This window comes from Epinephelus fuscoguttatus, linkage group LG6 (genome assembly GCF_011397635.1).
Source record: "Epinephelus fuscoguttatus linkage group LG6, E.fuscoguttatus.final_Chr_v1".
Lineage (NCBI taxonomy): Eukaryota > Metazoa > Chordata > Actinopteri > Perciformes > Serranidae > Epinephelus > Epinephelus fuscoguttatus.
Genome location: NC_064757.1, coordinates 26,221,360 through 26,239,066, shown reverse-complemented (window position 1 = coordinate 26,239,066; position 17,707 = coordinate 26,221,360). Strand labels below are relative to the sequence as shown.

Below are 17,707 nucleotides of genomic sequence, written 5' to 3'. Positions count from 1 at the left end.
ACTATTGTAAAATAAAGAAATTCAACATATTTTTTTTGATGATTTATGGGATTATAACTGTAATCCCACACAAAAGACCTTTATGAGTCCCCCCTACTTCCAGTCATGATTGTGCTGTTTCCATAGAGGTGCAGGAGCGATATATTGCAGTGAAAGAAATGTGACAGGAGCAAAAAACACCCTGAAACTGCATGACGTTCAGAGGACTCTCTGAAACCCCAGTAAAAGCCCCACAAACAGACAGATAAGGAAACAAAAGACATTCGGACAAGGAGACAAGTGCAACATGGGTTTATTGTCAAACTGGTTATTAAGACATGAACTTGATTAATGCCATATCAAATCTTAAACTCCGCTGTAGTAAAGTGCAGATTCAAATCAAGTTGCCCTGGGAGTCCTCATACATTTTCTATGTCTGGTTTTGAACTGTCAGGTTAAATAGACTGCAATATGAAATCCTATGAATTATGAAAAGCCCTTTTTTCAACCCACACATCTAGAAGCTAATGTGCAAACAAGATAATTCACAAAGCTTTACTATTCTGTACGTCAAGACGTCCTCCCACTCATCTGTGTCTTCAGCTCTCATACAATTGGACGACGGTTGTACAAAACAAGCAGAACTATCCTAGCTGTAGTCTGGTTTGGAGTCTAGGAGTTCTCATGAAAGGTTTTCTGCAGTGACTGGTTGGTTGATATGCTGCTGCTGCTGCACATGCACAGTGGGCCAATGTTGGTAACCTACCTAGATTTTTTTTTTTTTTTTTCCTTTTTGATCATGATTATTAAAAGAACGATGGCATTTTAAAGGTCGGCCATGTACAAACGTTAAGAGGTCACTTCTGTGTACAAGCCTGCACACTCCAGCGGTTGTAGACACTGAGTTTGGCCGCTGTGGGTTTTAGTGGCAGTCATGTGCATTATGGAATCTCGATGAGCGCCACTTCAAACTCTTGTCCTCAATAATTTGTGTAAGCTCAAAAAAAAACAAAACCAAAAAACAAAAAACAAAAAACAACCACTCTGCATACATGAAACACACTGTGTGGCACTCACACACAGACAAACATACACAGTCACTCAAATTCATTCACACTTCTTACAACAATCAGTACAATGGTTTTGCGTCCCCTCCCTTCTCTGAGTGAAGGAAGGGGACGCTGAAGGAAACGGCAGCAATGAGGTAAACACAAAAACTCATGAGATATTGCACAGACAAGTGCCGGCACAGAATACAACAGTCTCTCTTTCCAACAGCCTAGCCTGTGCATAGGAAGAATAAAGCACTTATGGTGTTCGCAGACATTAAACCCTTCTCGTAAAGCTTTGTTATACACTAAAGAGGGAACGACAAATGAGTCTAGAATCCACACTACTTGGCAGATATCCAGAGTTGCATGACAATAACTAAATGTTTTGTAAAAGTACAAAAAAAGAGGAACCTAATAATAACTGAGGAAGGGTCCATGACTGTTGGCAACAGTGATGGGACAAACAAAAAAATAAAATAACCTGAAGTCCCAGCAGATGTAGAAATGCCTCAATCCTTATTTTTAGAAGAGAGACGCAGGCAAAGTTGAGGCTGGGTTGGAGCCAGCATGGAGAAAAATCTCTCAAGTTTCATTCAATAAATAGCATAGTGGAATATGCAAAAAAAAAAAAAAATCAAATTTCTCTAAAGCAAAAAATATGTAAACCCCGTGCTCAGTTCATCCAGAGATACAACTGTGTTTGTCCATGTTGCAATCCACTCGTAATACATCCCCACAGATGGAACCACAGAGCTGTGGCTCCATCAAAGAGCAAACAGAGGAAGAAAACTCCCTCCTCCATTCACCTCAGATCATTTTTCAGTTTATCCTGGTTGAATGAAGACATTTTTGATCACACTAATCTTCAAGTTCATATTCTCCTCTGATATTCTAGTTTGAATTTGCAAACCTAACCCACAACACTGTGTCCTCCCACTCCTCAAACACCTCGTGGGTCAGGCCTTGAAATATGATGCTCCTCAGTCTGTCCACCCCACTCGATGTGATCACACCCCCTCCTCTTTTCGTCCATCCATTCCCCTCCTCCACGATCATTATCTGTGGAGCAACACAAAGGCCTCTAGTTTCTCAGGGATGTTTCCCCGGTAATCGAGGCTGTGCTTGACGATGGCCCTGGCGGCCAGGCACTGCAGCGTGGTGTGGTTAATGGGCTGGATTACATTCCTGGATAGCTCCTTCTCGTCCAGGAGGTCACAGGCTGTTTGTTGGAAGGCGTTGGTGCTGTCAAAGTGAGTTCCGCATGATATCAGCAGGTTCATGATGTCAGGGTGGCCGTTGGATGCGGCTATGTGGAGGGGGCTGGTGGGTTGGAAAAGATAATAGATCCTCAATGTGATTATACTACAAAACATGTTGTTATCATTGGACATGTTCATGCTATTTGTTTAACTGGTGGCTGTCATAATGATGCAATTTAGGAGCTTCTTAGGAATTTTATCTACTTTTCTCTTTACAAACAAAAGAAATACAATGTTCTTTCTGACCCTTTATACAATATCTACAATCTACAATATTTCTGTCAATGTTGTTTTTTTATTGACAGAAATATTGGTAAAAAATTAAAACCCAGATGACAGTGACAGAGCTAGGAATGTCAGTTTCAGTAAATTTGGCATTGATAGCCCCTTAACAGGTAATTTTTCAACAAAACATCACAAAATGGTGTGAAATAAAGAGGCGTTTCCTTGTAGTCTGGCACTCCATTACCTCAGTGAGCTTTGGCACTGCATTTCAAAGCTCTATACATTTATAGATGGTGAAATTTAAATATTTTGTGACGCAAAAGTCTTGACATTTACTTTATTTTCTGTTTGCTCTGCTGTCAGAAAGCTAGCTGACTGTGTTAACATGCAGAATATTCACAATATTAAAAGTAGTTTGTGGCTCAAAATTGAGCTGCTTACTCACTGGGGCAACCTAGGGGGAGAGTGGAGGGTGGGCACAATGTTTCCCCAGCAACACTGTTGGGTCCGGATGCTAATAGTAGCAGTAATCGCTGAATAAGAAGCAAAGCTAGCTCCCACCAGACCAGGGTTGTGTGCAGTGCAGTAAACTAAAGAGTAACAAAATCAAGCTAGAGGCTGATGTGTGTAACCAATCAAAAATATTCTCAGTGGTAAACCAATTATCCGTTAACTGTTGACATCCCTAGAAAGAACAATTATGAGAGCTTAAACAAATAAATAAAAACAAAAACAGACCTGTTGTCATCTTCATCGCGACTGTTCACATCTGCCCCACACTCAAGAAGGATAGAGGCGACTGTGAGGGAGGGGAACTTGCAGACGGGATACCGGCCCACACAGGTGGTGTTTCGGTCGACTGCCAGGTGTAGTGGACTGTAGCCGTTCTTACCACACGGCTGGAGCTTCAGGAACCTGGAGAGATGATGAAAGATGTCAAGTTTTCAGTCAAAGAAGAGCAACAAGTCACCAATAAACTACAATTGTCATGGTGACAACACTGAGGAAGGACTGGACTACATCCCACCTGACAACGAGGACTTCAGGTTTGATTGAACTATTGACATAAATTTACAAAAGGTCTGGCGATGTGGCCTATGAATAATATCGTGATACACTATATCTATTTCAATATTTTGTAATCTCCTCCTATTGTAGACTACTGAAATACAAATTTACTGAATAAACTACAGTCAAAATAACATTAAATAAAGTACTGTTATAATAAAAAGGTAAATGAAGCACCATTAGAATAAAAGATTTGTTATCATCAAATCAATCTGAGCAAAACCGCTGGTGCTTTTATTCTGTAGCACCCAGCTCATCTCAGGCAGGAAGTATTGATGTTTTTGCTGTGAACTTGAAGTTTCCCTTCCTCAGCTACAGTTAGATGTAAGTTAGCTCACAATTAGCTTATATTAATATTTGCAAGTCGCAATGGTGCTCCATGATTGCAAAATGTGACTAAATGGTTGCTGTGTGGCGCCCTGCAGATATAAAAACACACACTTACAGCTCTTTTTTTTCATTACTGTGTCTGAGAGGGAGAGAACCAAAGAACAGAGCAAAACGCCTAAGCCGGTGGCTAAAAAACTGATGTGACAATGTGCACTCAATATTTGCGATATAGTCATTTTATACATCCCACTTGGAACAAGCTGTGATACATAGAGTATAAAAGATACATCGCCCACCTCTACTTCAACTGACACTCTTATTTGCTGAAAAAGGAGAATATGAAAGCTGCTCTGACTGGTGCAAGTTCACACTACCAAAGCAAATACAAGGCAGGGCATGAAAGAGACATTTTTAGAAATGAGGTTAAAGAAAATCAGTGCCACAAAAACATGCATTTCACTCAAAACTGCCCTATTTTGCATTGCAGACACACATAATGACCCCTGTCTGCAAAATTACTGAGACAAGTTTCCACACTGAAGACAAATTGTTGGCAACCCAAGTAATTTACACATGAACTCACTTGTAGATGGTTTCCTTCTTGAAGTGGTCCTGCTCTGCAGTACAGGGCACCTTCTCTAAAAGACAAATGAGGTGCAGGATGATTGACAGGGCCTTGCTGAGCTGGGCAGGGTCAGGAGGCATCGGTCCATTTTGTTTAACCGCCCGCTCAATCTCCAACACGCTCTTGGAAAGGATCCCCATCAAGTCCTCAAATGACACCGATGTCCCCAGGAGCCCTTTGGCTCTGTCCTGCAGCATGAAGGAGAAGAGCTCGGCGAACGACAGCAGGCTGGAGGCCGTCATGGGGCTGAGGGGGTCCAGGTTGGTCTGTTGCATGTCCAACGCATACTTCCACAGGTTGATGCAGCGCTCAAAGTTCCCAGAGTCAGCATAGACGGCACCACGGTAACGGATGTAGTAAGAAGTGTCTGGATGTTGTGGGCCGAGGATTCTTTCACGGATGAGCAGTGCCTGCATGCGCATCTCATCCGGGTCAGATATCAGCCCGTCCAGTTCCTCTCCGTTTGTTACCTAGGAGGAGGATTACAAGGTCAAGACAAGAGGCAGTTTATGGTTTCCCTGTATGATGAAATCATGCTTTTCAGAAGTAAAATTTAACTTAGACCTGACAGTGGACTACTGCAGCAGGTTCACAGTGTATTATACTGTATATATATTTATCTGTTTTCTGTTTCCTTTGTGCATGGTCTTAAATATCTGGTTCTTTGTTCCATTTCTTTATAGTAAATGCCAAAATTTGCAGCCTTTGTTTCTCATACAAAAAGACTAGAGTGTGACTTTCTAGGTTTTGGAATTTATAAGCAGTCACCTTGCTAAACTCTGCGTGCCTTTACCAACTTATGACCACGTCAGCAATAATAAAACATATTTCAAGAGCATTAAATACAATGCAGGATCACTGTGGGATGGTGCTGGGTGGAAAGACAGACTCCAACTGACACTCACCTCCCTGGCGTAGTCGTATGCCATGATCAGCTGCTTGGGTTCTGGTTTATGGACAATGTTGTTACTGTCCATGTACCTGAGGTCCATGGCTCTCTTCCAGTATTTTAAAGCTCCGAGCAGATCTCTCTTCTTGTCAACAAACGTGGCTCCCAAGAGCTCCAGGGCATCAATGCGCTCTTTGTGACTTGTCTGCAGAAGAAGGAAGATATTTTTTCCATTATATTTTTAAACATTTCTCCAAGACGACTATATTCAAAATATCAATGCTAGAGCCTTACATACATATATGCAGACAAACGCTCTATTTTAACTGACAGAAACCCTGACCTGTGGGTGCGTTGTCAGGTCGTCTACAATGTTAGTGTGGCCTGTGACACTGGCGGAGAGCAGGGGCGTCATGCCGTAGCCGTCCTGCTCCATGGATGCTCCGAACTGCAGCAACATCCGCATGATCTCCAGGCTGCCCGACTCTGCACAGTCATGAAGTGCTGTGTTGCCTGTGAACAATTAAACATTTATGGTGACTTTTCAGTTACAGAAGTAGCCAGCATAAACACGTAATGCTGGATGGTCTTCACAGAAATTGAATCGAAGAACATATATTCATGCTTCAAGAGAAAGAGGTAATTGTGGCCTATACTGACACCATACAACCAATGGGAACCCCCAGCTGAGCCACTGCATTGTGGATAAAGCAGAAATGGTTTTATTGAAACTGGTTGGTTTGCAAACTGCAAACAAAAACACATTTACCAAGTCTTACTGTTTCTACACAGAGACCTAGAGAGTTACAGCAAAGCCAGAAGTACAGCTGTTTATCCTGCACACTGTCCTTTCTCTTAGAATATATTCAAAATGGCCGCAGATCAGTTGATATCAGGATTAATGTGGAGGCTGCCATTGAGTCATGCTTGTTACACGCTCACTTCCACACATGGTTTACCCATTTACGTGAAACTTGTCATGCTTGCAGTGTGTACATATGATTCTCAGCATCACTCATTCAAACAGAAAAAAGCAGGCCGCGCTGCCTCTAGTTTTAGTATAGTGTTAAATAAAAGCTTCCCAGTGGGATGTCAGCTCAGCTGCTGCAAACCTGTGCAGGTGTAGTGTGAAAATGCTCGGTTAAATAATATGCCCAGTCCTGGCACTGTGCAACATTTTGAAATGGTCTTAAGTTGTTTGTTTGCCTTCACATGGTGGGTGTCTAAAATCATAAGCAAAACCTGGTGAGATTTAAGACACTGTGATGTTCTTAACAGCCAACAACACATAATGGAGCACATTTTAACCACAACACATGTATTAATGTTCTGATACTTCCTGAATGAGAATGTGCAAAATGACAATGTCAGCTCCTGTACTTGCAATCAGTGCCGACGCAGCATACAAGCTGAGTGGAAAGTCTGAGGAAACAATAAACACTCCAGCTGGTGGGTGACATAACGTGAGCTTGTCAGTTCTGACACAGGAAACAATATGGTGACTGGCTGGTGACAAACAATCTCAAATTACAGTTCGATAGTAAGGTAAAATGTCTCTGAAAAAACATTTTATATGAGGAATAGGCAACATAGAAATGTAAACCTAATTCATGTTTGATCAGCACTGCCTAATTTCACCATTGACCTGTTTGTCAGTCTTGGCTTTTACAATACAGGAAACAGTATTGACTCGCTTCTTGTTTACACATTGTCACATTACAGCCACACAGTGCACTAAAATATGTTTCTGAAGGCATTTTTAACAAAAAATAGACGAAAGAGTAACAGAATCTAATATATACATGTTTATATTTGATCAGCACTGCCTAGTTTTACCATTTAATCTGAGTTTGGTTTGAGTTTGATAGAGACAGACAGGGGGCTCTCTGTCTCTCTCAGCATTCTATGCTCTTTGTGTCTGTGGTGGCGGGCATACAAAAATGCCTAAGTACAAGCTGTAGTTTGAGCAACAGCCCTAGAGCCACTGAAAATCCACCAGATGATGCTAAATTTGAGCTGGGAGATGAACAGGGAAATCTAGGCACTGCTAAGATGGAGGGGGGTTTACCACAGTTCATTTGCACATGCTACCCACATTATTTTGATATAAAGCTGGTTGAAAATTGGCCAGGTATCCCATTAAGACTGAAACTGGGTAATTTTAAATACAGCGACAGTGTACGTGTTGCTGACTGACATCATTTCAGACAGCAGAAAGACCTTATGCATCTAGACAAATCCTTGAGTGACACCTAAGTATATGGTTTGATGACAAGTAGCTGTTATATGGATGCAAACGTCTGGAGGTAGAATACTACTAAGCCTTGGCATGTCTTGCCTGTCCTTGTCCTGCAAACTTTTCTTTAAAATAGGTAACACGGCCCTGGAAATCAGGGTCAATCATCGCACAAAAACAATGTAAACAAATACGGTTTCCTAAGATGGCTGTTCCTACAGTTAGCCTTGAGCACTCAGTGTCCTGGGGAACACTGAATGACAAAGAACAACAAAACATATAAGTAAATGTTTAGGTAAATGAGTCCAACACACCTCAGGACACTTCATGTCTATCCTCACTAGACTATCATTTCAACACTTCTGTGTAATGTTGTTGTGCTTTCACTTGCATCTAGCCTCATCGCTCTCAGTACACTACGGCTAATCCATATTCAAGCAGACCAGACCAAACAGGGTTAGCCAGGGATTAACCATTATTTATACTCCTCAGTTTGTGCTAAAACTACACTGATCGAATTCTTTGTTTTTTACTCCTACCCTCGCCATGACAAAGAAAACTTGGGCACAGCAGCGCAGCCAGTTAGAAATGAATAAGGCAATCTGGGTTAATACTGCAGCAAATTGTTTAACACTGCTGTTATGGTTTTGGATGGCTGAATGCTTTCAAAACAGAGAAGTGATTTTGTTTTAATATTTTTTGGGATATCAAATAATGTTTGCTACAAAAGGAATATTATACTACTTAATCATCATGTTGACATAAATTTGTCACAGTGCCTCTTCTTTAAAACCTACTGCCACCGAAGTTGACTCTTTTTGTGGGGAATATGATAACAGTTTTACCTGGTGAATGAAATATGTTGAGCTATGCTTGTCTGGATGATAAATTCACTTCCACTACCAAAACAAGTTAATCCAGAAACTTAGGAAATCCTCTCCAAAGCCTTTGTGCCTAGCCTTAAGTATTAGTCTGAATACTCATTATGCGCTTCCAGACTGAATTTAGACTACCGTAAGCCGAAGACAGGAGGGCACCTCAGTAACAGGTGTTGTACTGAGGGAGTTTAATAAACTAGGCTAAGTGTTGTTTTGGCTGAGGAGGAAGCAAGCTGATCGCAGCTTTTTCAGCAGCTCAAATCAGCTGTGATTGTAGTGTCCTGACCATTTTTTTCTAACTCGCTTGCTTGCCTTCCTCCATCAACACAAGGTCCATTGTTTTTGGAAATTTGCCACTTCATATCTAATATTACACATATACTGCTTCCTGTTGGTTCAGCTGTTGTGGGAAAGGCAATAGTCTGGGCTAGGAACTATTTTCCATGTCAATCACCACACATGATATAGTGGCAAGCTCACTTGCAAACACAAGCACTGGTTTGTGCACAATAAAGCACCTGCTTTTTGCTATTCTACTGGTCAGGAGAACAAAGTGTCTTGACATGGGTGTTTTGGCTAGAGTCAATTAATTTAGAGTCAACCATGAGTGAGCTAAATGGGGGTTAATTAAGCAAGCTGAGGACAAGCTATAACTGCACAGTTCTGACCTATGAAGCATAGGTGTGTGCAAACCAATACTAGTGCAGGTTTGACAGAGTCCTGCGTAAGGATTAAGTCGTCTGTAGTTTGAGATATTTCTAAGGACTGATTGATATTTTTTTGCAATCATGAAAACTGGTCATTTTTTAAATCCACTGATATAAACCTGAATTCAGACTAACCATCGCAGCTGTGCTCCAGAGGGAAGGAGCAATACATTGAACATTTGCCAGGCCTCTTACACGTCTACAGTGGTGTTTGATGATCCACAAAGTTATTAAAAGCAAGATATCACTTTCATGATTTTCTCTGCAAGCAACCCTTTGGCCTGCAATCTCCTATAAAACAATTCCCTAAAATATGAATGAACAATGTTTTTTATGTATTCATGAAATATGATAAAAGGAGAGCTCATGACACACCCACAGGATTGGTCCAAAGTGACATTGACATCACCACAGCTTTCCATTGTGAAACCAGAAGTTCATGTTATTGTGTTGAGTCATTTCACAAGGAGACATGCAAATGCTTCTGTTATTATCCAATAGTACTACTCCTGCTGGTTACGGTAAAGTCTTTAGCTCAGTGTATGTAGTCAGATGTGATGTTTGTGGGCATTTCTGACATACCTTTATTATCTATTGATCTGTCATTTGTCTGGCAACACTACTGCAGAATAGGGCATTCAAACCATACTGAGCTCTAAAATACACAGTGCTGAATCAATCAGATTTCTCAGGGTCAGAGACCATGTCAATAAAGTGTGTCACTTACTGCTAATAGCTGAGAGTGTGCTACCCACTCACCTTTCACACTTTTCCTGTTGACGTCTGCGCCTCTCTCCAGCAGGTACTGTGCTATCTCCTTGTGTCCTTTGTAGCAGGAAATCATGAGACACGTGTGACCGTGTCTGTTGGCCACCTCCAGGTCAGCTTTGTGCTCCACCAGGTATTTCACAATGTCCAGGTGGCCGTCAAAGCAGGCTGCCCTCAGCGGTGTCGAGTTGGTCAGGGTGGTGCTGTTCACAGACGCTCCGTGGCCCAGCAGGGACTGGACCACCTTCAGGTGACCCGCCGCAGAGGCTGCCCACAGGGGGGGCGCTCCCTCGATGGTCTCCCCGTCAAAGTTCACCGACCCACCGACCTCCACGGGAGCGCTGCAGCACTCCAGCAGGTACTCCACCAGGTCCAGGTGGCCGTACCTGGAGGCCATCAACAGCGGGGTGGCCCCGTTTGTCTTCTCACCCATCAGCTTGGTCACCTCGTGTCCATCTTTGTTCTCCAACAGTTTCTGAAGCAGCCGGAGCTTACCGTCCCGTGCTGCGTTAAACACTGCTGTCTTTAAATCCATTTCTGAGAGTGGGTGTCACTGCTAAATAAAAAGGCAACGATGTCCGTGAGACAACCAGCCAACGTCAACCCGAGGTGTAATGTTGCTGTGGACAGGTGGAGCTCGGGACCCTTTGTTTACAACAACCTCCGACTAACTGGCTAACAGTAACCAACTGACGTTAGCTAGCGTTTTTGGTTAAAAAGCCAATAAGAATGTGTGCTTTCTAAACTTTAGCTTTAAAAACTAGCATCACTGGCCTCTTGTGTGAATCTTTAAATCGATTAATAACACTTGAGACGACCCTTGGTCCAGTAATACATTTGTCGCCGAGTTAGCAAGGTGGCTAGTCAACTTCCTCGATCAATGTAGCCGACCGACTAGCTTCGCCTAGCTCAACTACTTTACCCCTCTTTATCGACCGTTCAACCGACACTCATCCACTGACGTTCCTCCTCTCCGACAAGCTCGTCTCCATTAGCTCTGCCTCTTGCGCTTGTCATTGTCCCACAACATACTCCTGAGACGTTATTTATATTCAGCTTCCCGAGGGCCGAGATGTAGAAATCCACCCCCACCCGTTACGCCGCGCTGCTGTTAGCTTAGCCTGTGGAAAACGACGCTCGGTCTCTCGCTCGGCTAAACAATCAGGGGATATCCCCAGCGTCCGAGCCGATTTCCTCTCACACACACTCCCACACACACACGTCGAGATACAAGCCAGAGATGTTACCCCCAAAACGGCGAATAAAAGTCGTCCATGAAGCCACCCAGCAAACTGCAACGACAGTAATCTTGGCGACGGGGAAGGTAAATAGGGAAGGCTATCCACCCACGGCTCCACCGGATGATCACGACTCAGTTTCTGTCAAATCGCAAACCCAACGCAGTCTTTTTTCTCCACTAACGCAGGTGATTGACGTGTGAACAGCCAATCACAGAGCTGGAAAACGGTGACGTAGTCAATCAAGAACAACAAAAGGGAATCGCTGCTCTTTTAGTACCTGGGACTTTATAAAGAAATAATTACTATGGAAAGAGAAACCAACGTCAAAACTAATCTAAAAATACTTCCTTTATATCTTGCAGATTATTAAATATCTTTAAATATTATAACTGTGAAAGCTGACCTTGATGGCCTTGGTTATATCACTCCCTACAGGATAAAAGAAGCATGGCCACAGACAGTGTGTCCACAAATCTATCACTGAAAACCAAGTGTTTAATAATGCTGATTAAATAAAAGCACACCCCGACATTTTAACAGAAAGTTTATTCAGCCATCCCAATAACTTAAAAAGTTCCCAGAATGCTTGAGAGCTAAATGTGTGTCCAAAAATGACCTGTAAGTGCACAAACCCAAAAGTGAAATGCCAACACTGCACCACTCACCAAAACTGACATTGAACACATGATGAAAGGGGGAAAGCATCACAAAGGAAGCAAAGCCAGACCAGAACTAATAACTGAATAAAATAAAAAAATTTTTTTAGTTTTCTATGTCTAGTTCTGACAGTTAAACAAGACCGAACTGTAAAAAGTGTTGAGTTTTTGGTTTCTTCCAGTGGCTGTCTTTGTCATGAATATAAAAGTAATAATTACCTCACATTATATTGATGTCTTCTAGCTATCTCAGGAGGCTATCTGATCTCAGCCACCATCATTGATGTTGTGTACTGTGAAAATTCTACAGATGAGCTTCAAAATGACTACATTACACACAGGTATTCCATGTTTAAGCCTTAATGCTTGTGCCTAAGAGCAAAATTTGCTGTCAGATTTTGTGTGAATTGTGAGAGAAATAATGCCCCACTGACTTTCATGTGAGTCCTTGCTGAAGTGACTCTGCCAGACTGAACTAAGCCAGCATGTAGTGCTTCTTACAGGCATGAATGTTCAGAACCAGTCATATTAACAGATTTAAGATGTCCAAATCCTCCTTCCTCTTAATATAGAAAATTAACTGAATAGTCTGCAAGGGAATAAAATTTCAAACTACAACCACAACTCAATCTTATATTCAAGCAATATTTTGCAAAACAACATAAATTTTACAACAGTGCTGTATAAAACCAAGAGGATCATAGCAGCCCACAAAAAATAACATGTTACATTTTTAACAGTGAAGGCAGTACTAGACAAAACATTGCAAGGGAGCCAGTGAAAGACAAAGTTTTTGAATTTAAAAAATCTGGCATGGCCACTTAAAGGAATGCTTCAACTATAAAATGACCTTTTCACAATCTAGTAGTCATGCCGTGTTACCTTCTCACTTGGCTCCACCAAAAGCCCAAAAGCAGCAAACATTTTGACCTATTGATTGAGTGGGGACCATGTGTAACAACAAAACTATGTGAAAACATCAGTTTTACAAACTCTTACACAACTTGCACAGTGTAATCCAAGTCTCATTTATCCAGTCATATGCACAGTACTTGCCTAACTCATGTGTTTTTGCTAAAACCTTACTATAAAGACTGAACTGAACTGAAAGGGAAACTTATTTATGTTCTCTTCCATCTAGCCTCCAGGACTAAGGTTTTTTTTAGTGAAAATGCATGTCTGTGGGAAGTACTGAGCATACGACTGGGTAAATGAGACTTGAATTACACTGCATGAGTTGTGTGAGGGTTTGTATACTGATGTTCTGATATGGTTTTGTTGCTAAACATGGTCCCTGATCAATCAATAAATCAATACGTTCACCACTTTCCATGGAGGCATGCCAGAAAAATAAAGTTTCTTCATGAATTCAAGGTGACACAGCATGACGAATAGATTTACAAATGGTCATTTTGTGGGTGAAGTGCTCCTCTAACACATACAATGTGTCATTTTCAAACACAAGGATGATATCAGTCATTTCTTTTTTTGCCTCCCACACTGAGTCACACAGATTATTTTGACATTTTTAGGAGGCAATTCACTGAAGTGTGGTCAACCTGAAGACTAACTTTACCTCGGTGTTTAATCAAGCAAATGGAACCCAAAATGCAGAAACTGACTTAAACTTTTCAAAGGAATTGGGTCTGCAGTCACTCAACGGAGACCACTTGCATCTCTAAATTCAATCCTTCAACCCAAATCTGAACTGTTTTAGCTAATATTAGATTAAATGATGGCGTTCTCTCTGTACAGCACACTCTCTTCTTATAACTCATCTAAAATGACAAAGCTGATAAAAGCACAACACAATATCTACTCTTTCTCACTTAACACAGTGAGGTTTAATAGCAAAGAAAAAAAAGAAACAGATTTTTCAAAACCAAATACAACCGTCGGTTGGGAAACGTTCTTTGCCTTGTCGGCGTGGTTTTAGAGACTCAATGCACTGCAACCACTCTTTGTTATTTCAGTGCACAGTTTGGGCTGAAAAAATGGAAGAGATCAGGGTACAAGATGATGGGGTAGAAAAGGACACAAATAAAATAAGAATACATTTAGAAATAATTTCAAATATTTTAAGTATTTAAGGTTTGCTGTAACTACATGACCAGCTGCTTACACTGCCTCCAGTACAGATAGTTACAAGCAACACAAGAAAGCCTTTTTACAGGTTTTCTCTTTTACCCCTCTAAAACATTTTGAACACATACAAACTTTTCGCTCGAGACTCATTTGCATGAAGTTTGTATGAATACCAATGCTGAATAAGGATGACATGTCAGATTGTACGACCTTGATATGATCCAATGTCAGCTCAGCACTGATATTCCAACCTACTCTATGCACACGAGCCCAGGTACGGCTAAAGAAAGTGACGAATCAGATCCTGGGCCTCAGAGACTGTTATGATCCAACGCGTGTTGTAGTAGTCTTCTTGTCAGAGAAGAAACTCCTCAGCAGGACCACCTGACTGATGCTGACCACCAGAAGGATAATGGCCTCTCCGATGGACCAGAACGCAACACGGGTGTTGAGGTCCTCTGCCCGACTGCGACCCTGGGCCTCACGGAGGCGGAAGTGAGTCTGGTAGTCGATGACCGATTTCAGGGCTTCGTGGATGGAAACACAGGCTGATTCCATCTGCAGATTGGTAGAAAACATGAAAGCCAAAACCAACATAAGATATTTATTTTTGTGGCTGGAAATTAATAATTGACCAACAAGAGCACCATTTTACCTTTGATTCACAAACTAGAGGAAAAACTTTAGGAAATATTAAGTTTACTGGAAAATCTAGTTCCTTGTCTCTCCTATTTCCTGGAAATGTGTCACCTGTTGTCAGAAAAAAATATCAAACCACGACTGGGTGTGACTGCAAAAGCCTGTAAAAATATCATAGTGGTTCAGTTGGGTGTGGGCAAAATAAAACATTACAGATTGTGTTAATGGTGGTTAAATATGCAAAAACTTCAGGTAACATAAACAATAAGGGGTCATTCATGTTTTTCTGGCCAAGGGCCCCTTTGCCAGATGATGCCTTTTTATGGTGCCTATAATACTAGGATAAAATGTTCAAATAACAATTATCAACAGATTCATATATTAATACATCATGATTTAATGTTAAGTATACATTTGGAAGGCACATTTATTCAGCATAGGTTAACTAGCTCACAGGATTACAGGGGTGGGGGGTGGGGGGGTAGTAACAGTTAGCCTATCATCAGTGTTGTGTTCTGTAAATCTATAAATGGGTGTTTTAATGAATAGGCCAATTTAGCTTTGTTGATGATATTTTGGACTTATGTTGATGTACGTTTTCATATTTTAAATCTTGTCATTATTTTACATATTTTATTTTTTTGGGGGAAAAAAATAAAATAATCAAACACTAATTTGGCACCTGCCAGTTTCTTCTGTTGAGGACCCATGTAATAAACTGTTTGCAGACATGGACTCCACATGTAACTGTGAATGACAGAAGATCACTAACTAGTGCCAAGCACACCCAGACAGGTGTTCGAGTCATTATAGCAGGTTTAACCTCTTTTAGGGTAAAACTGGGTGGAGCTTGTCCGGGAATTTGCAGAATTCACACAGCAACATGTACTTATAGTAGCCACAAAGGTGTTAGCTGTAGCACCCTAACAGATGCAATTAACCCCACAGCAGAGTGAGAGAGGAAAGTGTATCATCTCATGTTGCACCACATACTGTCTCGGAAATGAGCCTGTAGTTTCTTAGATAAAATAAAACATGTTTGAGCTTACGTCAGAGTCAGACAAAGCATTAAGCATGTATGATTAAGTCTGTGCATCCTCACACACACAGCTTACCTGAGTGAGAGCAGTGACTCTGTTCTCATTAGGGAAGAGTGGAGGGTCATCGCCGACCTGGAAGTCAAAGTACACTGTCTTGTGTGTGAAGGTGGAGAACTCGTTACTGAAGCAGAACTTGTAGGTGCCATTCTTGGCTGCTGTGAAGGTAAAGCTGTCATATTGCTTCTTCATCTCCTTGTAGAGTGTCGTGCCTTCTGGGTCCTCCAAACGACAGTCCACATCATAATGACCACCGGTCACCACCTGGGAAAACATAAGACAGGATGACCATTAAATGAACAACATTTGACAACATTCAATTTGTCTCAGATTATACAGAGACAACGAAGAGAAGCGGCCAACATGGACAAAAATCATTTTCTGATTGTCACATCAGTCAAATGTAATATTTCACTAGAGCGCAACAATACTATGATTAAAAATAAATGTTCACTATTATATATTATCTCAAGTTGTGAAAGATTTAAGTCATACTTAGACATGAAAGACTGGCATAAAGACAGAATACAATTTATGAAACAACTACAAACAATAAAATTAATAATGAATTTGTTAATGAAATAATGAAACTGTTCATCCTGAGGGAAGAGGCAACCATCTATATTCAAAAAAGAGGAATCTAATGAAAGCTTAAGGGCAAATACTGCTCTCCCTAAGGCTAACGTAGATTGTACATTGATCTGTGTTACTGAGTTGGTTTTAATATTTGCCTTGAAATTATTGTTTGCAAACTTCAGCTTGTTACAGCAAACAAAAAAATCTGAGAAAACTGTACAACTGTGCTGTAAAAACACTGGTATAAATACTGCAGGTTATCTTGAACAGTTCAAGAAATAAATAAAAACTTAGACTTGTATAAATATATAATAAATAATATATAAATCCTAAGATTTATATGGTACTAAAATATGTAAAAACATACCAAAAAGTGAAAGAAATGTTGACTTAGATTATGCTTCATAATATGAATAGATATTTTGCCTATGCAGGAAAAAAACGACCTTTTTGAGTAAACAACACTTCATGCATTGAGCATCCATACACGTGAATACAATGGGGAAAACAGACAAAAACTCCTCTGTTTGTAAAATACATTTTAAAAAGTGTTGCTTTTATATTGGAAAGTTGGTCATGTATTAATCAGTCATGTAACTGATGATTTAACCTGCTCCTAGCCCTGGGTTGTTGATCACTAAAGCCTGATGATGCCTTTAAGAGAGCAGGTTGGACTCTGTTCTTCAACACTTTGAGAATGACAGCTTCCCATTGGGGGCATTAATAAAACAAGCCGAGCTTTGGGCAGAAAGAAGACCCACGCACCTGAAACTCCAGTGTACATTTGGTGCCAATGATGATGTCCTCGTAGAAACACTGCTTGGCGTTGTCTGGCAGCTCAAAAGTTAGCTCGGAGCCCAGCACCCACACACAGAGCAGCTGGGCCGACAGCACCTGCAACAGTAACCGAAAGGATCCGTACATCCTGAAGACCGAGATCCAAGCTTCAAAATGAACTCCTGAGCGGACCTGTCGAAAAAAACATAATCAGAAATCAATCTACAATCGACACATAGGAAGGCGAAAAGACAAAAATGGTGACAAAGCAAACCCGGACATTGATATCATCGACAACTTGTTAGCTTAAAGCTAATGCTAACTAGCTAGCTGCCTGCCTTTATATATTAGAGACGGAAAGCCACTGGGGATTTGTAACATTTTCTTGTGGCTAGTGTATTTGTGTATTAAGGGCGCATTCGCGGTCATTGAAGTTAAAGTAAATATAACAATTAACGTTTCTTAATTCATTATTTTGTCCCAGTCAGCATTAGCTACTCACCTTAAAGTGCTCACCCGGATGCGACTAATGCTAAGTAACGTATTACAAACGTAACACGGCATTGGCTGTCATTGGTAAGAGCCCGCCCCCCGCGCTCTCTCATTGGCCAATTAAGAAG

The 17,707-nt window shown here is 41.1% G+C and overlaps 2 protein-coding genes across 2 annotated transcripts; both read right to left on the bottom strand.

The window, feature by feature from the left end:
- Positions 1 to 275: 275 nt before the first annotated feature.
- fem1c (fem-1 homolog c) lies at positions 276 to 11,418 on the bottom strand. Its single transcript, XM_049577904.1, has 6 exons — positions 10,008 to 11,418; positions 5,771 to 5,940; positions 5,444 to 5,632; positions 4,497 to 5,008; positions 3,254 to 3,430; positions 276 to 2,351 (listed from the first exon to the last, which is right to left on the bottom strand). The coding sequence occupies exons 1-6, from the start codon at positions 10,549 to 10,551 to the stop codon at positions 2,087 to 2,089; spliced, it is 1,857 nt and encodes a 618-aa protein (XP_049433861.1). The 5' UTR covers positions 10,552 to 11,418; the 3' UTR covers positions 276 to 2,086.
- Positions 11,419 to 11,785: 367 nt separating this feature from the next.
- LOC125889782 (transmembrane emp24 domain-containing protein 7-like) lies at positions 11,786 to 17,628 on the bottom strand. The gene is made up of 4 exons (XM_049577922.1): positions 17,590 to 17,628; positions 17,076 to 17,279; positions 15,753 to 15,998; positions 11,786 to 14,556 (listed from the first exon to the last, which is right to left on the bottom strand). Exons 2-4 carry the CDS (start codon positions 17,232 to 17,234, stop codon positions 14,320 to 14,322), a joined length of 642 nt encoding a protein of 213 aa, XP_049433879.1. The 5' UTR covers positions 17,235 to 17,279; positions 17,590 to 17,628; the 3' UTR covers positions 11,786 to 14,319.
- Positions 17,629 to 17,707: the final 79 nt, after the last annotated feature.